The 27414-nt window shown below is 34.3% G+C and overlaps 1 protein-coding gene across 4 annotated transcripts in view; it reads left to right on the forward strand.

Moving 5' to 3' along the window:
* The window catches only part of GPATCH2 (G-patch domain containing 2), a 137446-nt gene that overhangs the window by 2400 nt on the left and 107632 nt on the right, over positions 1-27414 (forward strand). For 3 of the 4 annotated variants that reach the window (XM_064477284.1, XM_010993064.3, XM_064477285.1), the window contains exons 2-5: positions 7266-7985; positions 13016-13077; positions 16038-16220; positions 16848-16927. In XM_064477284.1, the coding sequence (XP_064333354.1) occupies positions 7266-7985; positions 13016-13077; positions 16038-16220; positions 16848-16927 (1045 nt within the window). Of the gene's footprint in view, positions 1-7265; positions 7986-13015; positions 13078-16037; positions 16221-16847; positions 16928-17055; positions 19110-27414 lie in introns of those variants that run through there. The other variant, XM_010993082.3, reaches the window with a different exon arrangement.

Here is a 27414-nt window from a genome sequence, read left to right on the forward strand (position 1 = left end):
TCCGACTTATCTAAAAAAAATTCTTACCTATCCTGGTATACTGTTTATGTGTCTAAATCAGATACAGTATCACAAGGAATATATAAACTAGAAAGTTATGCCTTGATTTGTTAACCAGTCTAGAATTTCTGATACATATAACTCCCGTCTTGACTTCAACTTTTTCTCCAATATCAAGGTTTTTCCATTTTTAGGCACCACATGGGTAAATGTAGAAGATTTATCTCTTCCTTAGTCATTTTCTAAAAAGTAGAACTGATATTTTATTTTATAATTTAAAAGCCTAAAGAAGAAAATCTTTAAACAATTAAATAATAAAAATTCTATGTTTTTTTTGTGCATTAGGAAATGAATATATTTTTTAAAATGTTCAAATTATTCTTGTAAGTAGTTCATATTATACTTCTATAAGATGACTATAACTGAGAATGTCTATGTTCCCTTCCTCATTCACGTACAGTTTTGAAAGTAGGGTCCAAAAAGTATCTATTTCAGTACTTAACCTGCCTTTTAAATTTTGATTCCTTTAATGGATAAATCACATTTAGAATTTAGGTACACTTTTCTTTATTACTTTTTACTTTATTAGTGATTTATATTTATATTTAAAGCCAATTTCTGAGGGGTTTGGGGGAAAGATTTTAAAGGTTGAACTAAAAATTTAAAAGTTTAGTTCTTGATAATGAAACTATTGAATCATTGATATATTGAGCGCTAGTATCTATTTCACTTTATGTGGCTTTGCTTTTTAAAAAAAAAACGTTAAAAATAAACTATTGATCCTGGACCTTTCTTCTATAATTTCATTTCTATTTAGTATTTTGATTTTCTTTGCGTCTGGAAAAACTGCAGAGTGAAAATATGCTTTTTAAATAACTGCTTTTTTTTTTGATCTTTTGTCTTGAACACAATTCCATACTGTCGGATTTGTTTTAAATCAAGTTTCTGTTTCAGTTTGAAATCTGGATTGTCCAAATCTTATTTTCCCTTTGTTATTTGTTCATTTAGTCATTCATTGGTTTGTTCATCCAGCAGACTTTTTTTTTTTTAACATCTGTTGTCTGTCAAGTATTATGCTGGGCACATATAATTAATATTCAGTTGTCTTCCTTTTCATTCCTATTCCAGGAATTTAGAATATATTGTATATTCAATAAATATTGAGTACTCATCAAGTAGGAGTAATGATCGAGACTCACTTCCTCAGTATTAGAACATTGCCTCGATGCTCTTTAAAATATAAAAATTGGAATGAGTTTTTTGTAGACCCAAATTATTTTTGTTTGTTTTAGACTTTGACTTTATTTCACCTAGGCCATTTTTAAAAACAATAGTTTACATTTTGAAAGTGATCAGAGTATAAGGAAAGAAGCTTGAATAACTCTTAAAGCTGTTAAATGAAGTAAAAAAGAAAATCAAAAGAGTGTTCTTCAAACTTAAATAATAAATGAGCTTGCTTTATTAAAGCACTATTTGGAATTAGATTTTTTTCCCCCTAAAGCTATGAAGGATTTGTTTTTTGTCAAGTTGCTAGAGTAAGGAAGAAAGAGAGCTTTCTGAGTGTCCCCTGGTGACAAAAGTGACAAAGAACCAGCTGCCAGCAGCACCTCCAGTTAAATTCAAGTCAGGAGCGCTTTTGCTTCCATTATGGAAAATGAGCTCTTCTGTTTGGTGGTGAAACTTGTGACTCTTATTTTGGAAGGATGATATCCTTTCGTCTTTTTTTCCCTATACCTGTATATTATTAGGATAGGCATAGGTCAGATACACAGCATTACTTTTTTTTTTCTTAAGATTTTTTTTAATTCATTAAAGTCTTTCAGAAAGCACATGAATTTCTTGAACTTGTATGCAAGATTTTTGCAAATGTCTATTATCTCTTCTCTGTCCCTCATTCAGAGTGGTTTAAGAACTCAGAGAGGTTGATGGGTCTTTTATTTTTATATACTCAGGATTCATGATTTGATATTTCAGTGACAATTTCCTCTTATTTGTGTGTAGAGGTTGTTGAAAGGTGAAATAACAGCTCTCACACATAAGTACCCATTTTTAGATGAATAAACAGAATCAGAAGATAAGTAATTTGTCCAAGGTCTTATGGCTGTTGAGTATAGTACAATTAGCTTCCAAATTTTCGCTTTGAGTCTTAAAGCTCATGTTCTCTGCAGTGTCCTCTCAGCCTTTTTTTCACCCCCAGAGAATTCTATTCCATATTTATTGCCTAGTGTCAATGTAAAGTTATAATTAATCATTTACATGTTTCAGAATAAGATAGATTCCTGCACCCCCTTGCTGCTTTTTTCAAAAAGAGAGAAAAGATTGCTTCTGATTAATGTTTTAAATAGATAGGTCAAGGCATTTCTAAACTAGCTCAAGTGTTACCATTTAATGTTAGAGTTATTCTTAAGTTCCTAAGATGATCTGCGCCAAAATAAATAAAAGGAGAAAATTGAAGATACAATCTCTTAATAGGTTACTCGGCTGAGTTAAGGACTTACTTTGACAAATAATGTTACCATTAAGGAAGGAAATTCATAAAGTCCTATGAGCAGCAGAAATCTTAATCAAACTTAAGATAATTCTTTTGGATCGTATTTTGTTAAATTAGTCATAAAGTTTAGCCCTTGATGTGGCATCTTTGAGGCTTATCATTTTCCTGCTGATAGACACCCACTGTCACAGTCTACACTATTGTGTGTTCATTTTAATATGAACTGTTTGGCTGTTTGCTATATGCTTTTAGGACCAACCAACCTTACTTATCTTAAATAAGCACTAACATGAATATCAAGGCATGTTAATTCCAAGACTGTTTTCTTCTTAAGCTTGTGATAGTCATACACTCATCAGCGTAGTTCTTGACTGTGTACTGTTAGTTCAGTGTTTCTGTATATACTGAATTTTGATCCATACAAAACTTAACACATAAATGGCTAGTCCCTTAAATTTTTGAAGCCAATTAAACAATTGTATTTAGCAGCAGGTAATTTTTAGCACTCCACTTCTAAAATGACTTAATTTTGTGGGAGAGATAGTCCAAAGATGAAGATGAGAATTTTCCCATGTATGAGATGATAAGGAGTATTTGATTTTTTTTTCCTTAGCTAGGTATTTGATAGCTTTAGTCAATTACCCTTTAGTTGTACTGGAAAATTTTTTTATGTTTTTTGTTTTCTATGTTTTATGATGAACTTGGGTTTCTTCAGTAGACACACATGTCTATCTTCTTGTTATAGTTATTTTTATCAGTATCTAGGCAAGGAAATTATTCCCTGACTGATTTTTTTCTATATAGGCTATATTTTTCCCTTTTAGAAATAGTGGTCATTGCTAATACGGGCTTCAAAAAAGTAGTAGTCATTGACAGAATAGTCCATTGTTGGGTGTTGGGGGAATCTGTTTTCTGGGCTTTCTGGGGCTTCAGTTCCTGCTGTACTTGCCGCTGCATTGTTGGCTGCCAGTTGAGAGCCCTTGGTTCATCATCAGTCATCTTGCCCGTTCTTTGGGGACGTATGAACGGTAATTTAGGACTAGGGCAGCTTCCTGATTCTTCTTTCTTGAACCAAAAACACTTGAAAAGAAAAAAGCCTAAAACTCAGTGCAGTGTTTTCGACGTTAACTGATCTTCCTCGCTTTAGAACATCCATTTTTCAGGAAGGCCTTTTTCTGAATTAATAGGAGCTTGGCATTAAGGAAGCCAAGGAGAGCCAAGTCACTGATTTTACTGGGTGTCCAGTATTGCCTAGAAGAGGACAAACAAACAAACTTTACCTTTGGCCAAATATTCTCACCTGAAACTGTCATATCAAATTCTGGGTTGATCATACATTTTATATTGCTCAGCATAATCTAATACCACTTGAAAAAATGAAATGCTTATCTACTGAAGTCATTTCCTTTTACAACATCCAACTGTATATAAATAGTGGGACTATAATTTGATTCTGTTCATTGGACGAGTGTAAGAAAACTATTAGCGAGTGATCTTAGACGTTGTACTCAGCATAAACTATTCCCCGAAGATTTCATTTCCAGTAAGTTCCACTAAAGGGAAATTGTTTCAAATTAACTAAGTGGTAATTCACTGGATTTTTCTCTAATTCAAACTAAAACTATGGCTGCTTAATCAGCATAGATTTTTGTACAGAAAAGTTATATATTCTCAAGTTTTGCCTCTAGTAGGAAAGGACTTAGTTAAGACAATATCTTTTGGTTGAAATGATTCAGGGCATTGGTCTTCAATAACTGCCAAGGCAAAGGAAATAAATGAGCTATTGATCACGTGATGGTCTCTTATAATGACTTTATTTCTGTGAGGCGAGTTTTTGCCAGTTTTACCTGAGAGGTATAAGCGAAGCAGCTTGACTAACTGAAATAATCCTGGCTCATTTATTGGAGTTTTGGTTTAGATTGAATTGCAGGACTCTGGTTAGCTGAAACTAAAGGGAAAAAAGTGATTTGCACTCTGAATGTCACTTAAATTAAATGTTCTTTTTGTGTTTTTATAGGTTTTTAAAAAAAGTTTCTTAGTTGATTCATGTTTGAATCATATCATGGAATAAATTAGAGTCTTCATGTTAAAATATCTTTAAAATATATTTTATTTTTTTCTTGAGTAAAACAATATAAAATTAAATAGATTTTGCTTTCATTTTTAGTAAAATTATTGGTTATATTTTGTTACTCTACATTAGTTACAGCAGTACTAATGGATTAATTTAAATGAGGTTAAATGAATAGTATCAAACTTCAGTGGATTAAATCTGATGTGATAACCTTTTTCTAATGCTAGGACCACCAAATTTTCTCATCTAAAGTAAAGTACTAACTGTAACTTCCAAAATAACCACAATTTTAGTTGGAGATTATATCCGTGCATTGAGTTAATTTCATATTACTATTTAGAGCTAGTCATTCACCCATTGATAAGAAAATTATCTCTTCAAAAAGTAAATTGCTCCAGAACCAGGCGGTAGAGTCTTCTTTTAGACAGAGGATCTTTATTGTAGTATGTGTTAAACTGGCTTCCAGTGAATTTTTTTGAAGGTGGGTATTATATTCAGAGATAATTCTCAAATTTCATTTCCTCCAAAGAAATAGTGTTCAAGGAAAAGAGCAAAATATTTATTGCAATAAAGAGAAAACAAAAAGGCAATTATTAACATTTAGGTAATGGAGAAAGACCCATTTGGCTTATCATTGTAGTCAGAGTTGTAGCCCTTGTATTAGCTTAATGCTAATTCCTATGTGATATAATTTCTTTCAATAAATGCAGTGTTCTGGACCCTGAGTAATATATAGAACCCCATTAAAGGAAAAAAAAAATCTTAGTGGCCCTCCAGAGTTCATTAGTTCATTTAAAGTATATATTTGAATCACCATGTTTTTGAAAAATATGGGTCTAGATAGGCTTTTTGTTTATTCATTCAGAATGTCAAAGAAGATAGATCTGGAAAACAGAAACCCTCATTAACTGTCCTGTTACTTAACTGCTCAGAGTGCATTTTACTGATGACTACTTCATTGGTTCTCGGAGTTCAGCTCACTCTTACCACCTGTACTGATGCCCAGTGCCTTATGTTCACTCAGGTCTCCCATCCCTTTTTTCTGTTTAAAAGAATAGAATGCTTAACTGTGAGTCATTGGCTTTACACTCATGTATATTAAATATGTCTCAACAATAAATAGTATCTCTTGCTGTTAAATCAATCATACACAATAATGCAAACTGGCTATTGGGATCGTGTAGCTGTTCTTGGCTACAGCTGGGTGAGCATTCAGGCTCCGGAACTAGATTGCCATAGTCTGAACCCTGTTTCTACCACTTCCTAGATGTGTCCCTCTGGGCAAGCTGCCCTTACTTCTCTGTCCCTTTGTATATCATCTACCACCTTATAGGGTTGTTATGTGAAAATGAAATGAGGTAATGCATATGAAACACTGAGAAATGGGCCCAGCACATAATAAGTACTCAAGTGTTAGAAGCCGTATATGTGCTTTTTATTGTACATGTTAAATCCTGTCAAATCACAACGTGTCTTTGTTTTCAATGAAATGACCAAGTTGACCATTGTTTTAGGGAACTTGTGAGTGCCTGAAATTATAGAGTAGAGACTGAATAGACCAGGGGTCAGCAAACTATGGCTGGCCATCACGCCTATGGAGTGTAAACTCTTTTCTATTTGGTCCTTTACAGAAAAATGTGTCTACCTACGCTGTAGACTCTAGAAATTATTCAGTCCTTTATAATTGAGAATATTTTGATCCTAGGTGCTTCTGAACTCAGTGTAAGAAATGATTGTTTACGATCTTCAAAAGAAAGCTGCATATTTGAATTACCTGTAATGTTTAAAAAATAAAATCAAGGGCCTAAGCCCTGTATCCCAACAACTTAGGTAGAATTTTTGGAAGTTGGCTTTGGAAGGGATCCATATAATTTATAAATATTCCCAACAAATACTAATGTTTACCCTTGCTGACTCCTGGATGATTTTCTCACTGCTAATATAGTTCAGTTTTTTTTTTTCTAAAGGCCTAGGAGACTGCTTCAGAATAATTGTAAGAAAAATGATGGGCCATTTTAGACCAGTGGGACTCCAGATTGAATATGAACATAATTTCTGTTTCACTGGGTTATGAGATTCATGTGGCCTAAATATATGCCTAGTGTTTGGTTAAACTTTCTTTTCCCATATATTACAATATTCCTAAATATTATAATCCAATATATTACAAATCTCATAAATTACAGATCTGCCTATCTTTCTGTCTACCTCATGTATCATGCAGTGACTGGGTAGAGCATGTGGTGAGTAGAGGGTTGGATGTTTCCTTCTTTACTTAGAAATTAGTAGGTATGTATGTGTAGTTGGGTAGCAGGGGGATTGAGAAGTTTCTCTACTCTCTTTCTGACCTAGGAAGAGGACAGGAGCAGGCCAAAGTATGGTGATTTAAGCAGCAAGAACTTTTCCATAATTAGATAGTAAAAATGTAAAATTACTCCAATCTTTCATTGCTGATATTATGCTTACTCTATCTGGAAGTAATTCCTGTGTTTAATAAAAGAACTGATACAAGAAAAAGCTTAAAAATGAATCAGAATATTTGAAACTGTGATATCTTGGATAGGAAAATGAAGCAGTTTTAAACATTTCCTTATAATAATTCTTAATTCTAGAGTGAATTATTTGCTATAATAAATTAGGTTAATACAGTTAATACCGACTATTTAATTTTTTTCTCTCTCGCTCTTTAACAAAACGTAGGCATTTCAGTCGAACCATGGAAGAACTTGTTCACGATCTCGTCTCAGCGTTGGAGGAGAGCTCAGAGCAAGCTCGAGGTGGCTTTGCTGAAACGGGAGACCATTCTAGAAGTATATCCTGCCCTCTGAAACGCCAGGCGAGGAAGCGGAGGGGGAGAAAACGAAGGTCGTATAACGTGCATCACCCGTGGGAGACGGGTCACTGCCTAAGCGAAGGCTCTGATTCTAGTTTAGAAGAACCAAGCAAGGACTATAGAGAGAATCACAATAATAATAAGAAGGATCACAGTGACTCTGACGACCAGATGTTGGTGGCAAAGCGCCGGCCATCCTCCAACTTGAATAATAACGTGCGGGGGAAAAGACCTCTGTGGCACGAGTCGGACTTCGCCGTGGACAGCCTCGGGAACCGAACTCTGCGCAGGAGACGGAAGGTCAAGCGCATGGCCGTGGACCTGCCCCAGGACAGCGCCAGCAAAAGGACCATGACCCAGCCCCTGGAAGGCTCCAGAGATCAGGACATGGACAATGATAACAGAGCGTACCAGTACCAAGAGTTCACCAAGAACAAGGTCAAAAAAAGGAAACTGAAAATAGTTAGACAAGGACCAAAAATCCAAGATGAAGGCGTAGTTTTAGAAAGTGAGGAAATAAGCCAGACCAGTAAGGACAAAATGGAGTATGAAGAACAAAAGGTCTCAGATGAACTCATGAGTGAAAGGTGACGTTTCCATTCTCTAAATGTAAAAATTTGTGTCTCTGGGGCGTGGGGTTGAATGTGTTTTGGATTTTAATTCTATTTTAAAATAATTATAAATTATAGTGTAGTGATATTACTGTTTAACCATGGTTATATTTACTTATAATTTACGATGTTTAGCACAAAGCAAAATTGCTTATTTGATTTATACAGTCTTTTGATTGTGTTATAATGACTTAATTTTCAGCTACAAAGAAAAGGAAATGGATTTTCAATGGGGAAGAATGCGCTTTTGAAGAACAGCTCATTTATAACTCTTAGAGCTGCATTTATAATTATTTATTTGTTTAATTATAGAGCTTTAGCTGTTGGTGATTTTTAGTGTCACAATTCATCAGTTTATTCTGATTCCTGAGAGTCAAAAGTTGGTACCACTGCAATGTATGTGGCTAGATATTTTAAGAAGTCTGTAGATTGCTAGGAATTCTGATCACTTTTGAATTATAAAACCCAGTTTATAGCCTAGAAACTCCTGATCTTGTCTTTAGACAAATGGAAGAAGCAATGATCCTTGGGCAGTTAGTCTAATCTGTCTGTTCTAGAAAGCAGGTATACCACAATGATAGTTGTTAAGGACTATTTTGATAGCATCACAAGGTAAGTGGTCACTTTTTTTCCACGGAACTAATGCTACTTGCAGGAATGAGAAAATATTGACACTGTTCATCCTTAAAATCAAATGCAGAACTATGGTCAAGAAAAAAATATTCTTTAAAAATGGTCTGAGAAAGAGTACTTGGTTTTTAATTTGTAGGGCTGGCATCATTTTAATCATGTGGATTGTGAGCTGTGAGTCTAATATACATATATATATTTTCCCTTATAGAAGTGATTGCAGATATGTGTAGGACCTGGTATGGATTTATGGAATGGAGTTTTTATTAGAGATGGTTTGCTACTTAATGTAATTTTTCTAAAGAAGTCAAATTACTCAGATGTTTCAGGAAGATTTTGCAAAGTTTATGTTACTTGCTTTTCTTCTAGGAAAATTGTCATTATTATACCAGAATGAGAATTATTTGTTTGCTAGTATTGGGCCATTGTGACTGAGGACCAAACAACTTGACTTAAAAGTAATTATCTTGCTCAGTTGCTGTGGGAAGGAGGGTTTTGGCAGTGGAGATAAGTACTCAGTTCTGGACTACTCACAGATTACCTGCTTTCTGGATTGATCCTGCAAACCCCTCCTTTTTCTGACGTCTGCCTTTTATCGGCAGCCACGTAACCCCGAACTAGAAGTGAGATGATACTCTCCTCATTTCTTTTCATTGCAAAAAATATGAGTATTAGGTATGATCAGGCTACCCAGCAGTCAACAGCCTAGGTATAAATTTTCAAAAAGAATGTTTTCACTCTTGAATAAATTAAAATTTTTTCCCTCTTATTTTAAACTTACCTGTATAACCATTTTTTTCTTATCACTTAAGAGTTAGGTGCGTATAGCTTCTGTGGGAATATTGCTAAATATTTAAAGTAGCTTCACAAATATAAGCATTTTTAGAGACTGCTTCCAAAGCTTTCCTACTATAAAAAGCTCTGTATTTCCTTGGAACTGATTTATCAATAAGAACAAACTACTTCACTCTGTGTGTGATTTAACATTTGAGTAACCCACGTTTACTTACTCACAGTACCAAGACTAATAAGACAGGCCCTGTTCTCTACAGTCTCATAATCTGGAATAGCCAAACAAGCAAATGATGAAAATGAAATGTGTTGACTGGAAGGTTAGTAAGGAGGGAAAACTTCCTAAAGGAGCTGTGATTTACAGCCTTGTTCAGATATTGGAGGAGTTAAGGCGGGGCATTCCCAGGTAGCGGGAATAGCTTGTGCGGAGGCACGCCGTGTGAAGCAAGGAGCAAGTGTGATGTTTGTGGAGAGGTGTATGTAGTTGATCGTTACTGCAGTACAAAGTGGGAGCCGAGGCTGGAGCAACAAGCACGTTTTGAAGGCCTACGTGCTATGGCGTTTGGTATTTCATCATACAAGTAATGGGGAGCCAGTGAAGAATTGTTAGCAGTGAAGAAAACTCAGTTAAATTTACATTTTATCAAGATAACCTGATCTTGACAACAGTATTTTGTTTAGTTTTGGCTGACCTCCAGTCCATCCTTAAGACGGGTGAATTATGGTGGTGAAAGTAGAGGAAAAAAAATATGAGAGCAGTTTTAAGAGTTGGAGTCAGTGGAAGGTTGGCTACGTGTATTTGGGAAGGTGAATGAGAAAGGGGACTCTCGGATGATGCCAGATGTCAAGAACAGAAAATACAGAAAAAGAACAGATTGGGGCAGGGAATTGGGATTGGTATACATGCATTAATTCAACAAGCATTCATGGAATATATTCTCCAAATACTTGCTATGAAAGTCATACTCAAAAAAAGTTGGAAGAGGCATCCTTGGAGGTAAGCCATAGTGGGCATCAGCTGCTGAAAATGAAAAGCCTTGCTTCTATTTAAATTCTTGTTCTGATTTATTGAACACACTAACTACTACATGATAGACTTGGAGCAACTAGCTAGATGTCAATTAGATGAAATGTAAATAAAGAAGCATGTTGTTTAAAGCACATGTAGAAATATCTCAAAGTAGGACAAGGATCGTTAAGGACGAAGAGCTGGTCTTAGGGAGGGAATTCTGATTTTCTTACATTGTTAAGAAGAGTGGCAGGTAGAGAGAAAACAGAGAGGAGATGGATTACCACTTGAAGGAAGAATATAAACAGAAGGACAAGAGATGGGGATGGCCAGAACTTAGGTGGGACCCATCCATAGAAAGCTTTGAAATCTAAATTTAATCCAACAAATGTGAAATAAATGTAGATTTTTTAATAGAAGACTTATTTATACACACATACACACACGCACCTGTATATTTGATAAACTTTCTTTTCGAATAGTTTCTGACTTACAGAAAGATTTCGAAGATAATGCAGAGTTTCTGTAGGCTGCTCCCATACATCCTGCACCCAGTTTCTCCTGTGGTTAATATCATCCATTACGATGGTACAGTTGTCAGAATTAACAAGCCAGTGTTGACACATTAACAAAAATCAATACTTTATTAGAATTTCCTTTGTTTTTATTTAATGTCCTTATTCTATCTAAGATCCCATCCAGGATACCATTTTTTAGTCAACAAGTTATGTTTTGAAAAGATGAACCTGACTGTATGTGAAATAGACTAGAGGAGGCAAATCTGAACTCAGATTTGAAGATCATCATACCAAAAAAAAAAAAAAAAGGCACATAGATTCACAATCCTTTATCTGCAAATCTGTTTTCTGAAAGCTGTGAAAAACTAATTAATTTGTGGCCAGACCTAAACTGACCTGTATTTAATGTGGAGGGTCATTCATTTAATTGAAAAAAATATTAAAATGTTTGATTTTGAAGTGCTTCCCTAGATCCCTCTTAGGCATTTTAGAATGTACCTTTCTAAAATGTGACAAAAGTATGAATTTTAAATAATTTTGCCTTGAGGTTTTCAGAAAAAGAATGTAAACCAAGATATGTATAAGGCCCTTTATTAGAATTGTGTTGATGGGCACAGTCAGGAAATCACTCCTCAGTCACAGGATAAAAATAAAAATCCATAGTGGTTTGGACAGCTAAATAGCAGACAGAGAAAGTTTCTGCAGTGTTTTTTTAAAACTCTGACATCACTGTGCATGGAAGAGCATATGTGTTTGTAAACAAGAAAATACATATGGATGTGGTGCTCTTAGAAAAGTGTTTATTAACACTTGTGCAGTACAGGGACTTTTATATATTCATTTCGTTTGAAGAAAGTTAAAGAAAAAGGTACTAATTCAGAATTCATTGGGAAAATGTGCCACTTAAATTATTTTTGTTTATATTTATTTTTAAAAAATCAAACAAAAACTGAAGTGATATTTTAAACTCAGGAAAGGTATGTGGATTTAGAATTTCATCTATAGTTTGAATCCTAAACTTTAAATTGAAATATTTTAAAACAGATTAGGATGCTTTTTTATTTTAATAAGATTACAGAGTTCTCCCTGTTAATGGAAAAGTATTATAATTTAAAAATAACCTGGGGCAATTTCCTGATTGGTTAGAATTAAGAATTACAGTAAAAAGACAGTATATGGGAGTTGTTAAGAACATCACTCAATATATTTTAGAGACCAAACCTCTTATTAACTGACCTTGTTCTCCTGTTTTGTTTTTTTTTTAACTAATTAGATTCTCATAGAAGCATTGCTTCTCATCAAACTAACGGTGACAGTTTAGTCATGTCAGTCGAATATTTACCATTCTGTTTTCATTTCTGTATTAAATTTGACTCTATATCACATTCTTGAACTTCTGTGGAAGTCATGAGAACCTGTTTGTTTTTTTGTGTGGTTTTTTTTTTTTGGTATACCTCCTCCTTAATATTGGCAATATTCATTTTTTGCTCAGAGGGACCTTAACTTTGAATTAATGAATTGTTACCATTGTAAACTTTTTTCTTCCTTGCCAAGTGATAGAGTTGTTATGAATGTGTATTCTTAAGTAATGTCTTTTCCCGAATATTTGTGGTTATGAAAAGTGATGCCATCCCCGCCCCTTCTTATTCCATGTGCTGAAGAAAGGCTGAGACTGCTTTTGATTGAGACTTTCCCTATTTTATTGAGCAGTGGTGTTCAGGGCTCAAGCTGAATTGCATGGAATAAGAAAGGAGCAGAAAGCATTTGATGAAGGCAGATAATAAAATGCATCAATTGTGTCAGCACCTCGTTGCAGTCACATCTGGCTTGCTGTCAGAGTCCCATTAGATTCCTGTGGGTTTTATGTGCCAAAAATAATACGCTCTGTAGTTAATGGAACCAGGATATTTGCAGTTTGATTAAAAAAAATCATCTTATTTTCTTTCAGATCTTTGTCAGGCTTAAGTTCCATCTCAGAGCTGCCATGTCTCTTTAAAATTGTACGACTGAGAGATCAATTGTTCTTTTGATCTGGTTTTTTCTTTTCCCTATTACAGTGATTCCAGCAGTCTCAGCAGCACTGATGCTGGTTTGTTTACCAATGATGAGGGAAGACAAGGTACTGAAATGCTGTTTTTTAAATTTCTTTGGGAAAAACTCCTTCATTTTGAAGTTGTGCTCAATGTTAGTTATTTCCTAAGTTGAGGACTGCAATCCATTTGCCTTACACACACCACTTGGTGGACGGGTTTAGTTCCTGTCTTCTAACCTAATGTAATTGATTATCTCTGAAAGCTAGTCTGTGAAGCTAATAATGTTAAGGAAGGATTATCTTCCTTGAGAAAGCTTTACATACCTCCGTCTTTTCCATTTTTGTCTCTTTTAGCAAGTTCACAAGACCCTGGTTCTTATTCTCCACCTGATTCCTAATGTATTTAATTCTGTTTAAGCATTAATAAAGGTGGATTTGCAAGTCATTTGTCATTTTTATTCAGCTGTGACATTTATTCATCCTATCCAGTTTGTAAGTCATTAGACCATTTTCATGAATTCAGAATTGTATACTATTAAACAGTGATGACTTACAACTTACATCTTTTCTGTCTTTGAACTTTCCTGAAGCTTTTCACACTTTAACATGGCATTATTTTGAAACTACCTGTTCCAATATAAAATATGAAAACCTTAATAAGGGTGTAGGAGGCAACATACAAATACTTACCACAAGTGTTATCTTTCTTTCTTGAGCTCTTTAGAGGAAAGCAGTAATTTCTAAGGGAAAAAAAATCCAGATTTTTTTTTTAATTATAAATAGTTTAATGATATTATGAAAAAAGGACAAGATAGTAGCTGCCCCACAGTTTTTTCCTTAGTCTATTCTTCCTCTAGGCAATATGAGTAAAGTAAATTAAATTATCATTCCTTTTTGTTTACCCATAAGCCATTTGCCCCAGATAAATAGGTACATGACTCTTTTAAAGACCATAGACTTCTTAAAGTCAAGAGATTTTGCTGAAATATATTAGCACCTTGGGGCTAAGAGTAAGCATGCCTAACTTGATAATATACTTAAATTCTTAAAATACCTGTGTCTATCTAAAGTTATATTGTAAATGCTGAATTTGGTAATAAAATGAAGTGAAAAAACTTCTTTTAAAAATAACTTTTCGATAAGCCTTTGAGAAACACTGAATGGCTTAGAATAACCTGTTAGCATTTATTGTGAGCCTTTTATGTTTCACGTTCCTAAGTGGTTTTTTTACATTTAATTTACTTTTAGTTCTTGTATTATTCTCTTTTTTTCTTAAGTTTTTTTGGGGGAAAATGTAATTGGGTTATTTATTTGATAGAGGCACTGGGGATTGAACCTAGGGCCTCATGCATGCTGAGCATGCACTCTACCACTGAACTATATCCTGCCCCCGTCTTACATTATTCTTAAAACAACTCTAGGAGATCCCCCCTCCCTCACTTTTTTTTTTTTTTTTTTTGTCAGATGATGAAACCTGGGCTAAAAAATTTGAAGTAACTTCCCCAGTGTTACAAAACACTAGAATTCTAATTGGTCTGACTTCAGAGCCCAGTCTTAATCTTTAGCTATTTGATTTCCCTATTAAAAATAAAGTTGTATATCACATCAAAACATTTTTCTGTGATAGTGTTGTCTCAGTTGGAGTTGAGATCTTGAATAGACTGTTTCAGGTGACTCCCTGCCTTTTCTTATGCTTATATCTGATGTGTGAATTTTAATATAACTCTCAATAAAAGTGCTAATATATATTTGCTTTGAATTGTGCTTATTTTTTAAAAAAAATAATAATTTTTATTAATTCCTCAATTGAAATAAACTGCTAACTTTGGTTTTCCAAATGCTTTAAATTTTTCATGCCCTCATAATTTGAAATACAGCTCTTTTCCATAAAATCATTTTCAGTTGAATTTCAAAGATTTCTTTCAGTTTGCATTTTAAAACATTTGTAATAAGAGATTTTGGAAATCAAAAACCTTCTGTAAAGGCAAAAAGTTATGGCAGTTGTGATGATCCTCTTGGAAACCAGAATTAGTAGTTTTTCTAAGAATCATGAAGATTTTAGTAAATCTCAGATCATATTTAAAATGTGATTTGTCTTTTATTTTTCAAAACAGTCTGATTTCTCTGGTATTTTTGTCTCTTTATACATCTCTTTATTATTACTTTTTTAAAAAAAATACAAAATACTGTTGATTCACACCAAGGGCGTATTTCAAACTGAATTTTAAATTGATTGTTACTCCGTTGCACTCATGGGTATTCCCAAAGTCAAACTTACTACAAATAGAATTCCTTTTTAAAAATTCCTTGCTTGTAGTAGTCCAGCATAGTCTCTCTTTAAACTCTGTGATGTCACTTTTCATTTAAAATCAAGTTTTTCACAACTATTTCTTAATGAACTTAATCGGATTAATTTCATTTAGTCACATCTGTTCACCATTGTTTCCCCTTTTACACTCCATACAAATCATGAAATTAAGCTAATTATATACCATTATTGGCTGCAAAGAATGGGTTCTACAATTTTATACCTTTTAATTCCTGGCAGGAGATTAAGGCTTGTTTTTCCTTAATGTGGAAAGGGTAGTAACTTAAATGGATTTCCCTATGGGTTTTACCAAAGGATTAACCAGTTTATTATTGTTCTTCACGTTTTTAAATTGGTTCTGAAACATAACATTTTATGTTTTTGTTGATAGCAGTTCTTGTTATAGTGTTAAAAAAAAACACGTCTTAAGTGAAACTGTGGCGTAGAGTAAAAAGTTTTCTTTGGCGATGATATAGATGATTACCAGATAAAATACAGGATCTTCAGTTAAATTTGAATTTTAGATAAGTAAATTATTTTTAGTATAAGTATGTCCCATTTAGTATCTGGACATATACTGAAAATTTTGTACAAGTACTATATATTTATATTAAAAATGAGTCATTTGTCCGAAATTCAGATTTAATTGCTGTCTTGTGTTTTTTAAATCTGAATCTGACAACTGTGTTTATTTGGATGATGAAACTGAATCTTTGGGGGATTTCTTGTATTTGCACAGGTGACGATGAGCAGAGTGACTGGTTTTACGAGAAGGAATCCGGGGGAGCGTGTGGCATCACTGGAGTCATTCCCTGGTGGGAGAAGGAAGATCCTACCGAGCTAGACACAAATCTAGCAGATCCTGTCTTTGAAAGTATCTTAACTGGTTCTTTCCCCCTCATGTCACATCCGGGAAGAAGAGGTCAGTAGCACTGCCTAGCTGGCTGGCACTTGTGGTCAGTCTAGGAATAGCCATTGAAAAAGGATGCCCTGCATGGGAATGAAAGACTCTTGATGCAAGATGCTGTAAAAACATGTTGACCAGTATTTCAACTACCGCACTTACCATGCTTTCAAATTATTGGAAAGATTGTCTTGCTTTCTTGCTAGGCCCGTGGTGAAAATGTTGAAATGACAGAAAAATAAATTGGGAGGAAAGAAAAGCCCTGATTAATACCTCAGTGTTTAAATAATTGACAGTTGTGTGCTGGCTCCATTAACCCTCATAGGCATTGCTTCAGATCTTTTAAGTGTGAGTTTTGCCTTTTCTCCACTACTGTTCAAGATGTGCCCCCTCCAACTGACTTTTTTTTTTTTTAATTGAAGTGTAGTCAGTTTACAATGTTGTGCCAATTTCTGGTGTACAGCATAATGTTTCAGTCATATATGTTATACATAGATTCCTTTTCATATTCTTTTTCATTATAGGTTACTACAAGATGTTGAATATAGCTCCCTGTGCTCTACAGTAAATTCTGATGTGCTAGGATCTTATTCTACGCTCCAGTGATCATTGACTCTCCTTAAATTGAGGCCTTTGATTTTCCAGGTTTCCAAGCTAGACTCAGTCGCCTTCATGGAATACCTTCCAAGAATATTAAAAAATCTGGAGGGACCCCAGCTTCAATGGTAGGCATGCTTTTTTTGTTTAATTGTCATGTTTGGAAATATATCCATTTCTATGGAATAAAAAGCCACATCCTCATCCTTTATTTATATTCTAATGTTATACTCAAAAATAATCCATTTTTTTGTAGGCTACAAACTGGACCAGTGAGATTCCCCTATAAACCAAATCTTCTAATGCTAATAAATTAGTTACGTTTTGAACATCTGGGGAATGACATTCGAGGGAACCTGGCTCCTGTCCTCTTCCCCTGGAGGAATATCACTGCAGTGAGAGCCTCTTTGATGAAAAGATGGGGCTGTTTTTGCTGGAGGACTGGCATTCTTCCTTTAGTCAGAAGTGAACCTGGTTGGGGAGGCTTTCTAGGGACCTAGGTTGGCCCAGGGTGGGTAGAAACTACTGTAAATTTTTATATTTTTCTCTTTTATGATTTTTTTTTTACATTGAAACCATTTATGTATCACTTGCTTTGCCAAAATGCTAACAAAAGCTAGAAAATTAAAAGCTTCCAGATCTCACATAAGTATTCCTAAATGTTTATATTGTGACTGGTTAAAGAGCTCACTTTTACATATCTGACTGTTGTAAATAAAAAACATGATGCATTGACATTTATGGTTCATTTTTAGAGAAATCTTACATAGCCAGCATTATTTAAATATTTGCATTTTACTCAGGGTATTTTAACAAGGGCTAAGATGAGTAGTAGGTAAGGTTGTTAGTCTGCTAAGAGTTTGTATTTTGTTCAAGTTTGCTTTCTACTTGGATAACCTGCTCTGTATTGCAAACCTATTGTATTTTGTAGTATAGTTTTTATTGTACTTGGAAAAAACATCATCCTAATTTTAAGCTAGTCACAGTGATAACTAGTCTGTGCTAGTGGAATCATTTACTCTTACCTTTTAAATTATCTTCTTTGTCTGATACCTGAAACCAATCAAAATGATCATTTTGGCTTATAGCATATTGAAATCATGTGAAAGCTGGTATTTCAACAAATACTGTATGACTCTGAATCATATTGTCTTGTTTAAAAGTGAGAGCTTCTTGCAAATCCTTAGAATGACAGATCTGTGTGTCACTGTGAGTGTCAAAAATACTTGCATGAGCTCATTTTCACCAAACAGAAGGGAAAATGTAAATTCCTATTGATGGTATAATTTAGACACTAGATTACATTCAGGCCATTTGAGTTCTTCAAAATGGTTATATTTAAATGATTCATATTTTTATTCATATTTTAAGTCCAATAGTCAATGAAAATTGTGATTATTAAATATGTGTATTTTTATATTATTGTATGGATTGTTAATTCAGCATTTTATGGCTAATTTAAATATGATGATTGGGAAAGAAACTTAAAGTTGACATTTTCTTTACCTAAAGTTGTTACAGTCTGAAAGATTTCAGCAAATGTATTAAGCAGGAACGTGTGACATCTTTTAGATTGCTTGTCTAAACTGGAGAGATTAAAAGTGATAAAGTGCAACTTTGAGTCTCTTTACCTTTGCATATTTAAAGTGATATTTTAGAGGTACAATAATGTAGTACTTGGTAATTGTAAGTAAGCTTTTTTGTGCTATGTCCTTTGAAGTGAAAAGTCATGATTTTTTTTTCCTGAATTACATAAATGCTTTTATTTTGTATAATGACTGTCTTTTAGATCTGAATAAGTCACTTTAAAACCTTGGCCTATGAACTTTGCCTTACCAATCATGAATCTAGATGAATGCTATCTAGTTCTTGGTTCAGTTTTACCTGTTTTTATTTTTGGTTCACTGCTTGCTTGAGCATAGCTGGGATTTGTAGCCCATTTTCTAGGCTTATTGCAGTCTCACTGTGGTATTTTATAGAAGCTATTACAACTGATAGGCTAGCTTCATGGTCTTGATGATACATGGCTTAACCATAGTAAAAGCTGCCTTCCCTCTCTAAATTGTAAAAAAGGTGATTAAGTTTCACTTGATGGAGATATACTATATATGTGTGTTTATCATGGAACTAGTGCATTAGGCCATAAACTGTTTTCCTGGTCCACCTTTTTTGTATTTACAGTTTTAGTGAAGACAATGGGTTCCTTCAGGTTTCCTTTCTTTCAATCCTGAATTGTCCTTGTTTGGATTTTTAAGTACTGTAATCTTTTTTTTTTTTTTTTTCAATAAAATATCTGACTTGGGCAAGAAAGGTAAGAGTTCCAATTTGTGCTGATATCTTTAAATTCCTGTGCTAAGCTTTTTGTTGTTGTTGCTCAACCTGTCCATATTGCATGTAACAATCTAGTCTTAAAAATCATGATCTCACAGAACTATCATCTTTGAACAATAACTATGATCTCCAGTAATAAGAAGTGAATTTTATTTCCATAAGACTTTCACATCAGAAAGCCAGTTTGCTTTTAAGAGAGATCGGTTTTCTGAGCAGAGTCAGACACGTGTTAGCTGCAACTGATTAAACAGAAAGGCAGCAAAGTGTTTCTTTTTCTGAAGCAGGTAGGTGATGACTATACAAGTGTGATAATGATCTCTGAAGGCAATGACAGAAGGAGAATCTTCTACTGAAATATTAATGTAAACATTTGGGCGGAAATTTTTTCAATCAGGTTTTTCATTAATTGCCATGGTTATGTTCTATAAAGTGGGTGGGAGCAGTGAATTAACAAATACTGAACCATTGCTCCTAAGGGAAATGCAGGGTTAGGTTCCTGTGAGCCTCTGGTCACAGCATTTTCATCAGTCGATCAGCACATAACCTAGTTTTATGTATATTTATATTTCAAATCACTTTATTTAATGTATATTGTTGATCCATTAACATTGAACTCATGACCAACAGCCTTATAACTCATGCCTGAACAAAGCTTATCTAATGCATGTATTTTCTCCATAACGCACATCGCAGCCTTCTTATGCTTGGGAACACTCAAGCACTGCACTGCAGTTATGCTTGGGGAACATTTAAGACAAAACAGTAAGCACAAAAAGGTGGAAAATGTGGCACTAAATAAACCACAACAAGGACACTTGTTTACAGTACTAGGGCTGAGACAAGAAAGCGAGTGTTCCCTTATTTAACCCCGGTGGAGAATGCACGTGTGCCTCGAGTGACTCAGGTTTTTCACTGCTTTACCCCCGTCCACGAGTGACCGTGAAAGCACTAAGAGTAATGGTTTGGAGATTGCAAATAAATTTTAGTGAGCATGCACATTTGCATATGTAGGACCCACAAATAGGAGTGAGGATTGACTCTAGTTTGTAGAAGAGCAGAGTGTAGAAAATTCACAGATTTTGAAATCAGATGTTGATGAATCCCTACTCTGATTGTTTTTACTTGTAATTACAGTTTGAACATCATTTTCTCTTTCTGTTAAATAGAGACAATAATTACTTTGCTGAAGTGTTGTCAGGATTAAATGTGATTATGTTTACATAATGGTCCCAGCACCCACTGTGACACATAGAGTATATTAAATGATAGTCATACTTATTATTAAATATATTAAACATAGAAGCTCATGATGTGGAGAACATTTGTATTATGGGGTCAAAGTGCAGAATTTTTGACTTTAAAACTTATCTGTTCATATTTTATATATAATATCCCTTTATATTTAATATTTAAAGTGCTTTAGATTGCAGCCTTTTTATGTTTCTTTTATACCTCATTTATATTTGAGCTAGCCCTTGTCTTTAATATGGTCTGTGAAGAATAAATTTGAATGAATTTTAGATTGACGGCCATCGCATTAAATCTCAAAATTTACTTGCAAACTAAAACACCTGTCTTTCTAAACACTTCTCCTTTACCCCCACACTCTCCCTGCAAGTCATTAAGCTATTTATTTGTAGGAAGACCGGGACCATTTAGGAGGTTTTGGTAAAGAGCTATCTTGTTCCTAGAAATAATTTTGTCCATGTACATGAAGGGAGAATGCAGATAGAGTTCTAAGAATTTAATGTTGAGAGAAATTACCTACTGCTGTCCTGTTAGAATAAGGCACTCGTTTATTGGAGCCCAGCTAACCAGCCTCTTATATTCCTCTTTTAGGAAAATTAAGCAAATAATTAATTCCAAAGAATACACTGGGGCCATTGTCCAGGAACTTCAGTGTGAATCTCCTGTATTTCCAGAATTTGTGCATCAAGTACAATTCAGAATAATGATCTTCAGAATAGTGATCCATTCCAGAATCAGTTTTGGGATACTGTACTTGCAAAGTGAATCCAATTAACCTGATATAAGCATAGCCCTTAAGTTAGCCAGGATATGCTACCCCTAAGCATTCTGATTAATCCATGTGTTCTGTAGGTGAGAGATCGTTATCTTCCTCTTTTTCTTAAAACTGATGGTCTCAACAGTATTACATTTATCTAAATTAGCATTCAAATTGCATAGTCTGTTGAAAGATCAGGAAATAAATGGCTCCATTTAAAGGATAGTACTTGAAATCCAACACAAATATTACATAAAGAATTGTACACAAGGGTTATAAGGTTCTATCTTAAGATTTTGTAATTGTTTCAGTCCAGTTTTTTGTATGGTGGGAATGAGAAAAAGGACAGTGGTGGTGGTTATTCTGTCAAAGAAAATGAATCTGATTGCATTGACTTTTTATTTATATGTTTATCAGGTTTAAATATCAGAAAAAAATGTGAACATCAATCCTTAATCTAAATTGTCACGCTGGACAAGTAAGCATACTGTTTATATTCAACAGTGCAGTAGCTTATATCTGTTCAGAATCTTGAGTCAATTTATTCTGTAAAAGAAAAGGAGTACTATATTTTTTCTCCTTTTGTGAAGTCATAGTAGACAAATTTTCGTGAGTGGCATATTGATGATACCATAACGATTTATTCTGTACACCATACTCAGCTGTTGTTTTACTGTTTCTCAGGATACTGGAGTAGGAATACTAGTCTGACTTACAGCCTTTTACAACAGGAGGGGCATTTTAAATGTATTTGGTTTAACGGAGGGATTTGCATAAACTTTTCTCTCAGCCTAGTCTAAGATAAAGGAGAACTTTTATAATAGAAAACACACCTTAAGTGATTTTTAAAAATATACCTAGCATATGTCCTCCACTGTAATTTTACCATGTGCCAACTTGTTATCTAGTATTTCTCAATGGAATTCACTAGCTAAATGCTTAATTATAATCTCTGTGAATTGGTATTTGTTTGTATCTTTAAAGCATTTTTGGATACTTTGCAGAATACAAAAAGAATATATATTTAGAATTTTTTACATTCTAAATATATATCACGTATATTCTGATCCATTACTGCATGTTAATGATTTAGTTTGTATCTTACCTCGAAGTCAACTAGAGCTCCAGATTCTGATATTTCTTCTTAAGATTCATTTTAAGATAGAGTAGATTTTTGTTATCATAGAAGAGTACTGCATAATAGATTCATAATAAATATTTTCACAAAAGACATTTTAACAGTGTCTCTTGCTTGATTTAAAATTCTCTATTTTGATGTAATTATTCACAGCTTTTTATTTCGTGTCATATAAATTTAATACCCATAATCAATATTTGAAAATATTAATCTAATGATTTTTTTATTCTGTTTCACTAAAATAGTATCAATATTAATATCAATATTTAGTGTTATTATACTTTATTAAACGTAGAATAAAATATACAAATTTAAATAGTATGTACATACTTTAATGTATTCATTTATTCATTCAACGAGTATTTAAATGCTTATTCTCTTCTCCATACTTTGTCTTAAAAATTCTTTAGGAAAAATCACATGAACGTATGTCCATTCTTGGTATTTTAATACTACCAAATTTAACCACATATACTTTTTTCCCCATATATTTAAAATCCATGTGCTTGCTTCTCTCATAACTTAGTATTAGAATTGGCTTGACTTCATATATTGTTGTTTGGTTTGTGATGCTTCAGAAATCTGGAACCTGGCAAAGAGGATGTTGGTAAAAATAGGAAGCACTTATGTTGTTGCTTACTGTGTGCCAGAGACTTCTCAGTGCTATTTATATATTTCAATTCATTTAATGCAATGAATAGCCCTATAACGTAGGTTAATGTTTACAACTTTACATTTCACTTTTCTTTTTCCTTTGACAAGCCAAAATTACTGCAGTCTCAGATTGCATTTTTTTATTCTTTTGTCATGTTGCTAATAAATAAAAATAAATTCTTCTCATAAAAAGAGCCTTCCTTCCTACAAAATGGTGTTGGAAATCCTGGCAGCATTCTTTGCTGTTTTGAATAGTGAGCACAAAGTGTGTGCCATAATAAAAATGATCATTAAATCATTTTACTGCTTCCAGCAGATTAATGGCTAGACCCACATTCTTCATTCTGATCCTTCTCTTGGTTTCTCAGGTAGTTTGTGACACCTTCTTCTTGATCCTTAACATCGTCCGGTTCAGGTCTGCTTCCTTGCTCTCCTTTTAGACCTGTTCTCCCTGCTTGTCTTCTGTAGTTCCTCATTATCCCTCCAATCTTGTACAACATGCCTAGTAGCTGTCACATTTCTACTTCAGTTCAACTATGATGGCACCCTCTATATTTCTCTTGTTCCCTCCCTCCACATTCTAATGGAACTTGGCAAAATTCTGAGTAGACTGCACACAGGAGGAAGAGCTTTTAGCTGGGACCGCAAGTATGAGTTGGAGCTCACTAACTCATTGGGGGTGGAGTTGGCGGAAAGAAAAGCATGGATGGGCAAAGTTTAAGTTTGAAACAGCATGGAATATTCGGGAAACTGAATCCAGTGTTGGTCAAGTATAAGGTATGCCTATGTAGAGTATGCTGTAGACAGGGCTTGGTTGGCAAGGTAGGCACGAGTTAGGTCATTTCAGACTTTGTGGTTCATGGGAATGCATGTGAACTGATGGAATCTCAGGGAAGGGGTTAAGATAATCATATTTGTCTTTTGAAAGATTACGTGGACAGCTGTATAGAGCATATAACTGTATCACAAACCTAAAGCTCTCTACCTGTTCCCCCAGTAGGTGGGATCCACAGTAGACTGAAGCCTTTATTGTTACCGGACCTGATATTCTGATTGGCTCTGGGTAGTATCCATTCATTCAGCAGATCCTTATTCAGCCCCTACTATATGCTAGGTACCGTCCTAGGCCTTAGGGGTTCCAGTTGTGAACAAGGCAGACAGGGTTCCCTGGAGCTTCTGTTTTAGTGAGTAAAAATAAACTTGATTGGAGAAGGAGGGTGAGTAAATAAAAATGGCCATGGAGAAAATTAAACAGGGTCATGTAACAGCAGACTACGGGATGTGAAGGTGATTGGAGACTGTATGATGTGCAGGCTGGAAAAATATTCAGCCTTGGTCCATGTAATGCCTTTCTTTTTGCTGTTACTAATAATGTTGGGAAAGAAACAAGGGTGTGCATTACTCATACCTGTTCATTCAAGGAGGTGGAATATGTCCTAGACATCTCTCCTGATTCCTGACCAGGTTGACTGCAGCTCTAAATGTCACTATAGGTGGGTCTGCAAATGGCAAAAGAAAGACACTTTTGTTTATAAAGCACATTATTACTTCTGGTGCTTTTGAATTTTTTTGTTTAATTGAAAGAAAGTTTGCAGGTGCCAAATATTTATATAATGTTTTAGTTTTCTACTTTAGATTAAATCATAATGTACTAAAATGTAACATTGTAATATTACAATATTCTGCTTTTCTGGCTTAAATAATGTGCAGGGCAACCAGGCTTTTTAATACATTTTTAAAGATGCTTGAAATGCCATACTTTCTTCTTCTCGTTTTTTCACTTTGGTATTTGCATACAAATTCTTAGGTTATTCACTTTATTAGTAAAGAAATGGCTTATTTTAAGGTTAGTTTTTTTTTTGAGGAAATCATCTATGAGCTTCTTAATGAACTTCCTTAAAAACATTGGGTTACAAAACATGTGAGGTTTTTAAAAAAAATACTTCTTATAAAGATCATGATGCTTATCATTTAAAAGTTTTCTTTTTTGTCTCCTAAGAAACCTTTGCAATATGTTCTAAATACTCTCTTTGGAAATTAAGACTACTGATTGGTAACTGTCTGACTCCATAAATGGAGACTCAAGGCCCACTTGATTGTTGCATTTGTTTTTTTGTTTTTTTGGGTTTTTTTTGATGTGTGGCATGATTTTTATTAAGAACTATATCATACAGAGATAGGAGAATAGGTAGTATAAATGTATAGTTTACAGAAAAACAGAAAATCAAATGCCCATAGTCTTTATCAGCCACCTTCAGAAATAAGACATTGTAATTCCTCTGTGTATCTCGACCCTCGGACATTAAAGATTTCGGCATGCCACTGTATTCCTAAACAATAGGTTGGCTTTTCCTCTATGGTTCTTTATGTAAGTAGAATCACGCTGATTATCCTTTTGTGATTCTTTTTTTTATTGATGTATAGTAGATTTACAGTACTGTGTTAGTTTCAGGTGTACAGCAGAGTGATTCAGTTATTATATATATTTTTTCAGATTCTTTATCATTATAGGTTATTATAAGATATTGAATATAGTTCCCTGTGCTGTACAGTAAATTCTTGTTGCTTACCTATTTTGTGTATAGTAGTTTGTATCTGTTAATCTCATACTCCTAATTTATCCCTCCCCATCTGCCTCTCCTTTTAGTAACCGTAAGCTTGTTTGCTATGTCTGTGAGTCTGTTTCTGTTTTGTATATGTATTCAGTTGTATTATCTTTTAGATTCCATTCCTTGTTGCCCTTTAAAATTGTGGTGACATTGACAGAGTTCCCAATATTTTTCCTTCTTTCTTTCTTTTTTTTTTTCATCAGAATCAGGGAAACCAAAATGCTGCAAACATTTCACTTTCTTCTAAGCTCCCACTCTGGTTTTCTACCTCTTATGTTGCTGATAGAATTATTCTGATGGTCTATAAAACTCAGTTTTCTAATTTGCCTTCATATATGTCAGATATCTAATATGAGAAAAGTTCAAAATCAATGATGGGTGGAACACTTCCAAATAATACTTAACAAGTGCTTTCCATATTGAAGTCACCTGCAAATCCTCCAACTGAAGGTCAATTTGAACAACGGAGAATTCACAAAGAAGTTTTATAAATAAAAAGAGTTCCCTGCACTATAGTTAGCAAATGTGAACCAGATATTTGTTGCCTGTCATCCAGGCAGCAGGATTCTGACCAACCAGAGATTCATGCCAACAGGTATTTATAACTATTTTGAGCCCATAAAGCTTGTAAATTTTTTTTCATTGGTAAATCACAGTTGTCTAAAACATTTAACGGTGCTTAATGGAGAAATAAAGTAGACGTTTGATGATTGAAAGAAGTGATAACCACCATTAACAGTAGAGCATCTTCCTCTTAGAATTTCACATTTAGATCTGAAAATTGGTTATAGACAGTTCACCATTATAGTGTTCCAGGTCAGTACCATTCTGAACTTGCAGGAGGGTTTATCTTTAGGTCGGTATAATTGTAGTAATATTTATTGGCATATACCTTGATCTCTTTAAAGTCTTTCAGATTTGTATGGATTTTAAAATATGTGATCTAGAAATACTTCTTTAAAAAAAACTACACAGTCTTGAAACCTAATTAGTTATTAGCTTTCATCTCATTCTGTTTTCATTTACATATATCTTGGATAGATTCTTCTAATTTTCTGATCCACGAAAATGTTTTTAAGGAGTATTTTATATCATCTGTTGGATGAATAAATAAGTATATGTTATACTGACTCAGAAACTTGATGTCCTGCTTAATTGTGTTTTCAGCCATAGATTTCTTGGTTTCAGTTGTACACATATGTAATGAAGGCTTCTGATGCCTTCATTGTGGGAAGGGTAGGGAATACAGAGTAAGTAAGATAAGTTTTTGTCACCAGGTACCTTACAGTTTGGTTAGGGAAAATAATTGGGGAAGGGAGAGCGAGAGAAAAGAGACTTAATGTTTGCTAAGGGAAGCATTGAGCCTAAGTGGTTTTTCATCCTTCAATTAAAATTTTACTGTTATGTGTTAGCTTTGTCTCCCTCCACTCTTTCCACATCTAGACACGTCTGAGTCTTATGTATTTCTCTATCTGTCGTATTAGCCCCTTCTTTCCAATGTTCATCTCTCACTGCCCTGGTGTTACTCATAACCTGACATTTTGATTATACATCAGTCTCCTCCCTGGTCTCTCTTCCTTCCGGTTTTCCTCCTTCTAATTTGTATCACATGTAGTTCCAAGTAAACATCTTTAAAACATGATTATACCCTAGCCAAAAAACTAGTTCTCGCCACCTTTACCATAACATTGAGGTTTGCTCCTTCCTTCACTGATTACCTATGACCTGTAACATTCCACTCCCTTCCAGATGGTCTTAGGTTCACAGCATCGCCACCCCTCCTTCAGCTTCCCCTTCCTCAACCACGTTCACTCCTTCTCTACCTTTGCCCACAAAAACGCGCCCCTCTTCTTACTGTCAGATCGCTGTCCTTCCGGG

The sequence above is a fragment of the Camelus dromedarius genome, chromosome 21 (genome assembly GCF_036321535.1).
Source record: "Camelus dromedarius isolate mCamDro1 chromosome 21, mCamDro1.pat, whole genome shotgun sequence".
Taxonomy (NCBI): Eukaryota; Metazoa; Chordata; class Mammalia; order Artiodactyla; family Camelidae; genus Camelus; species Camelus dromedarius.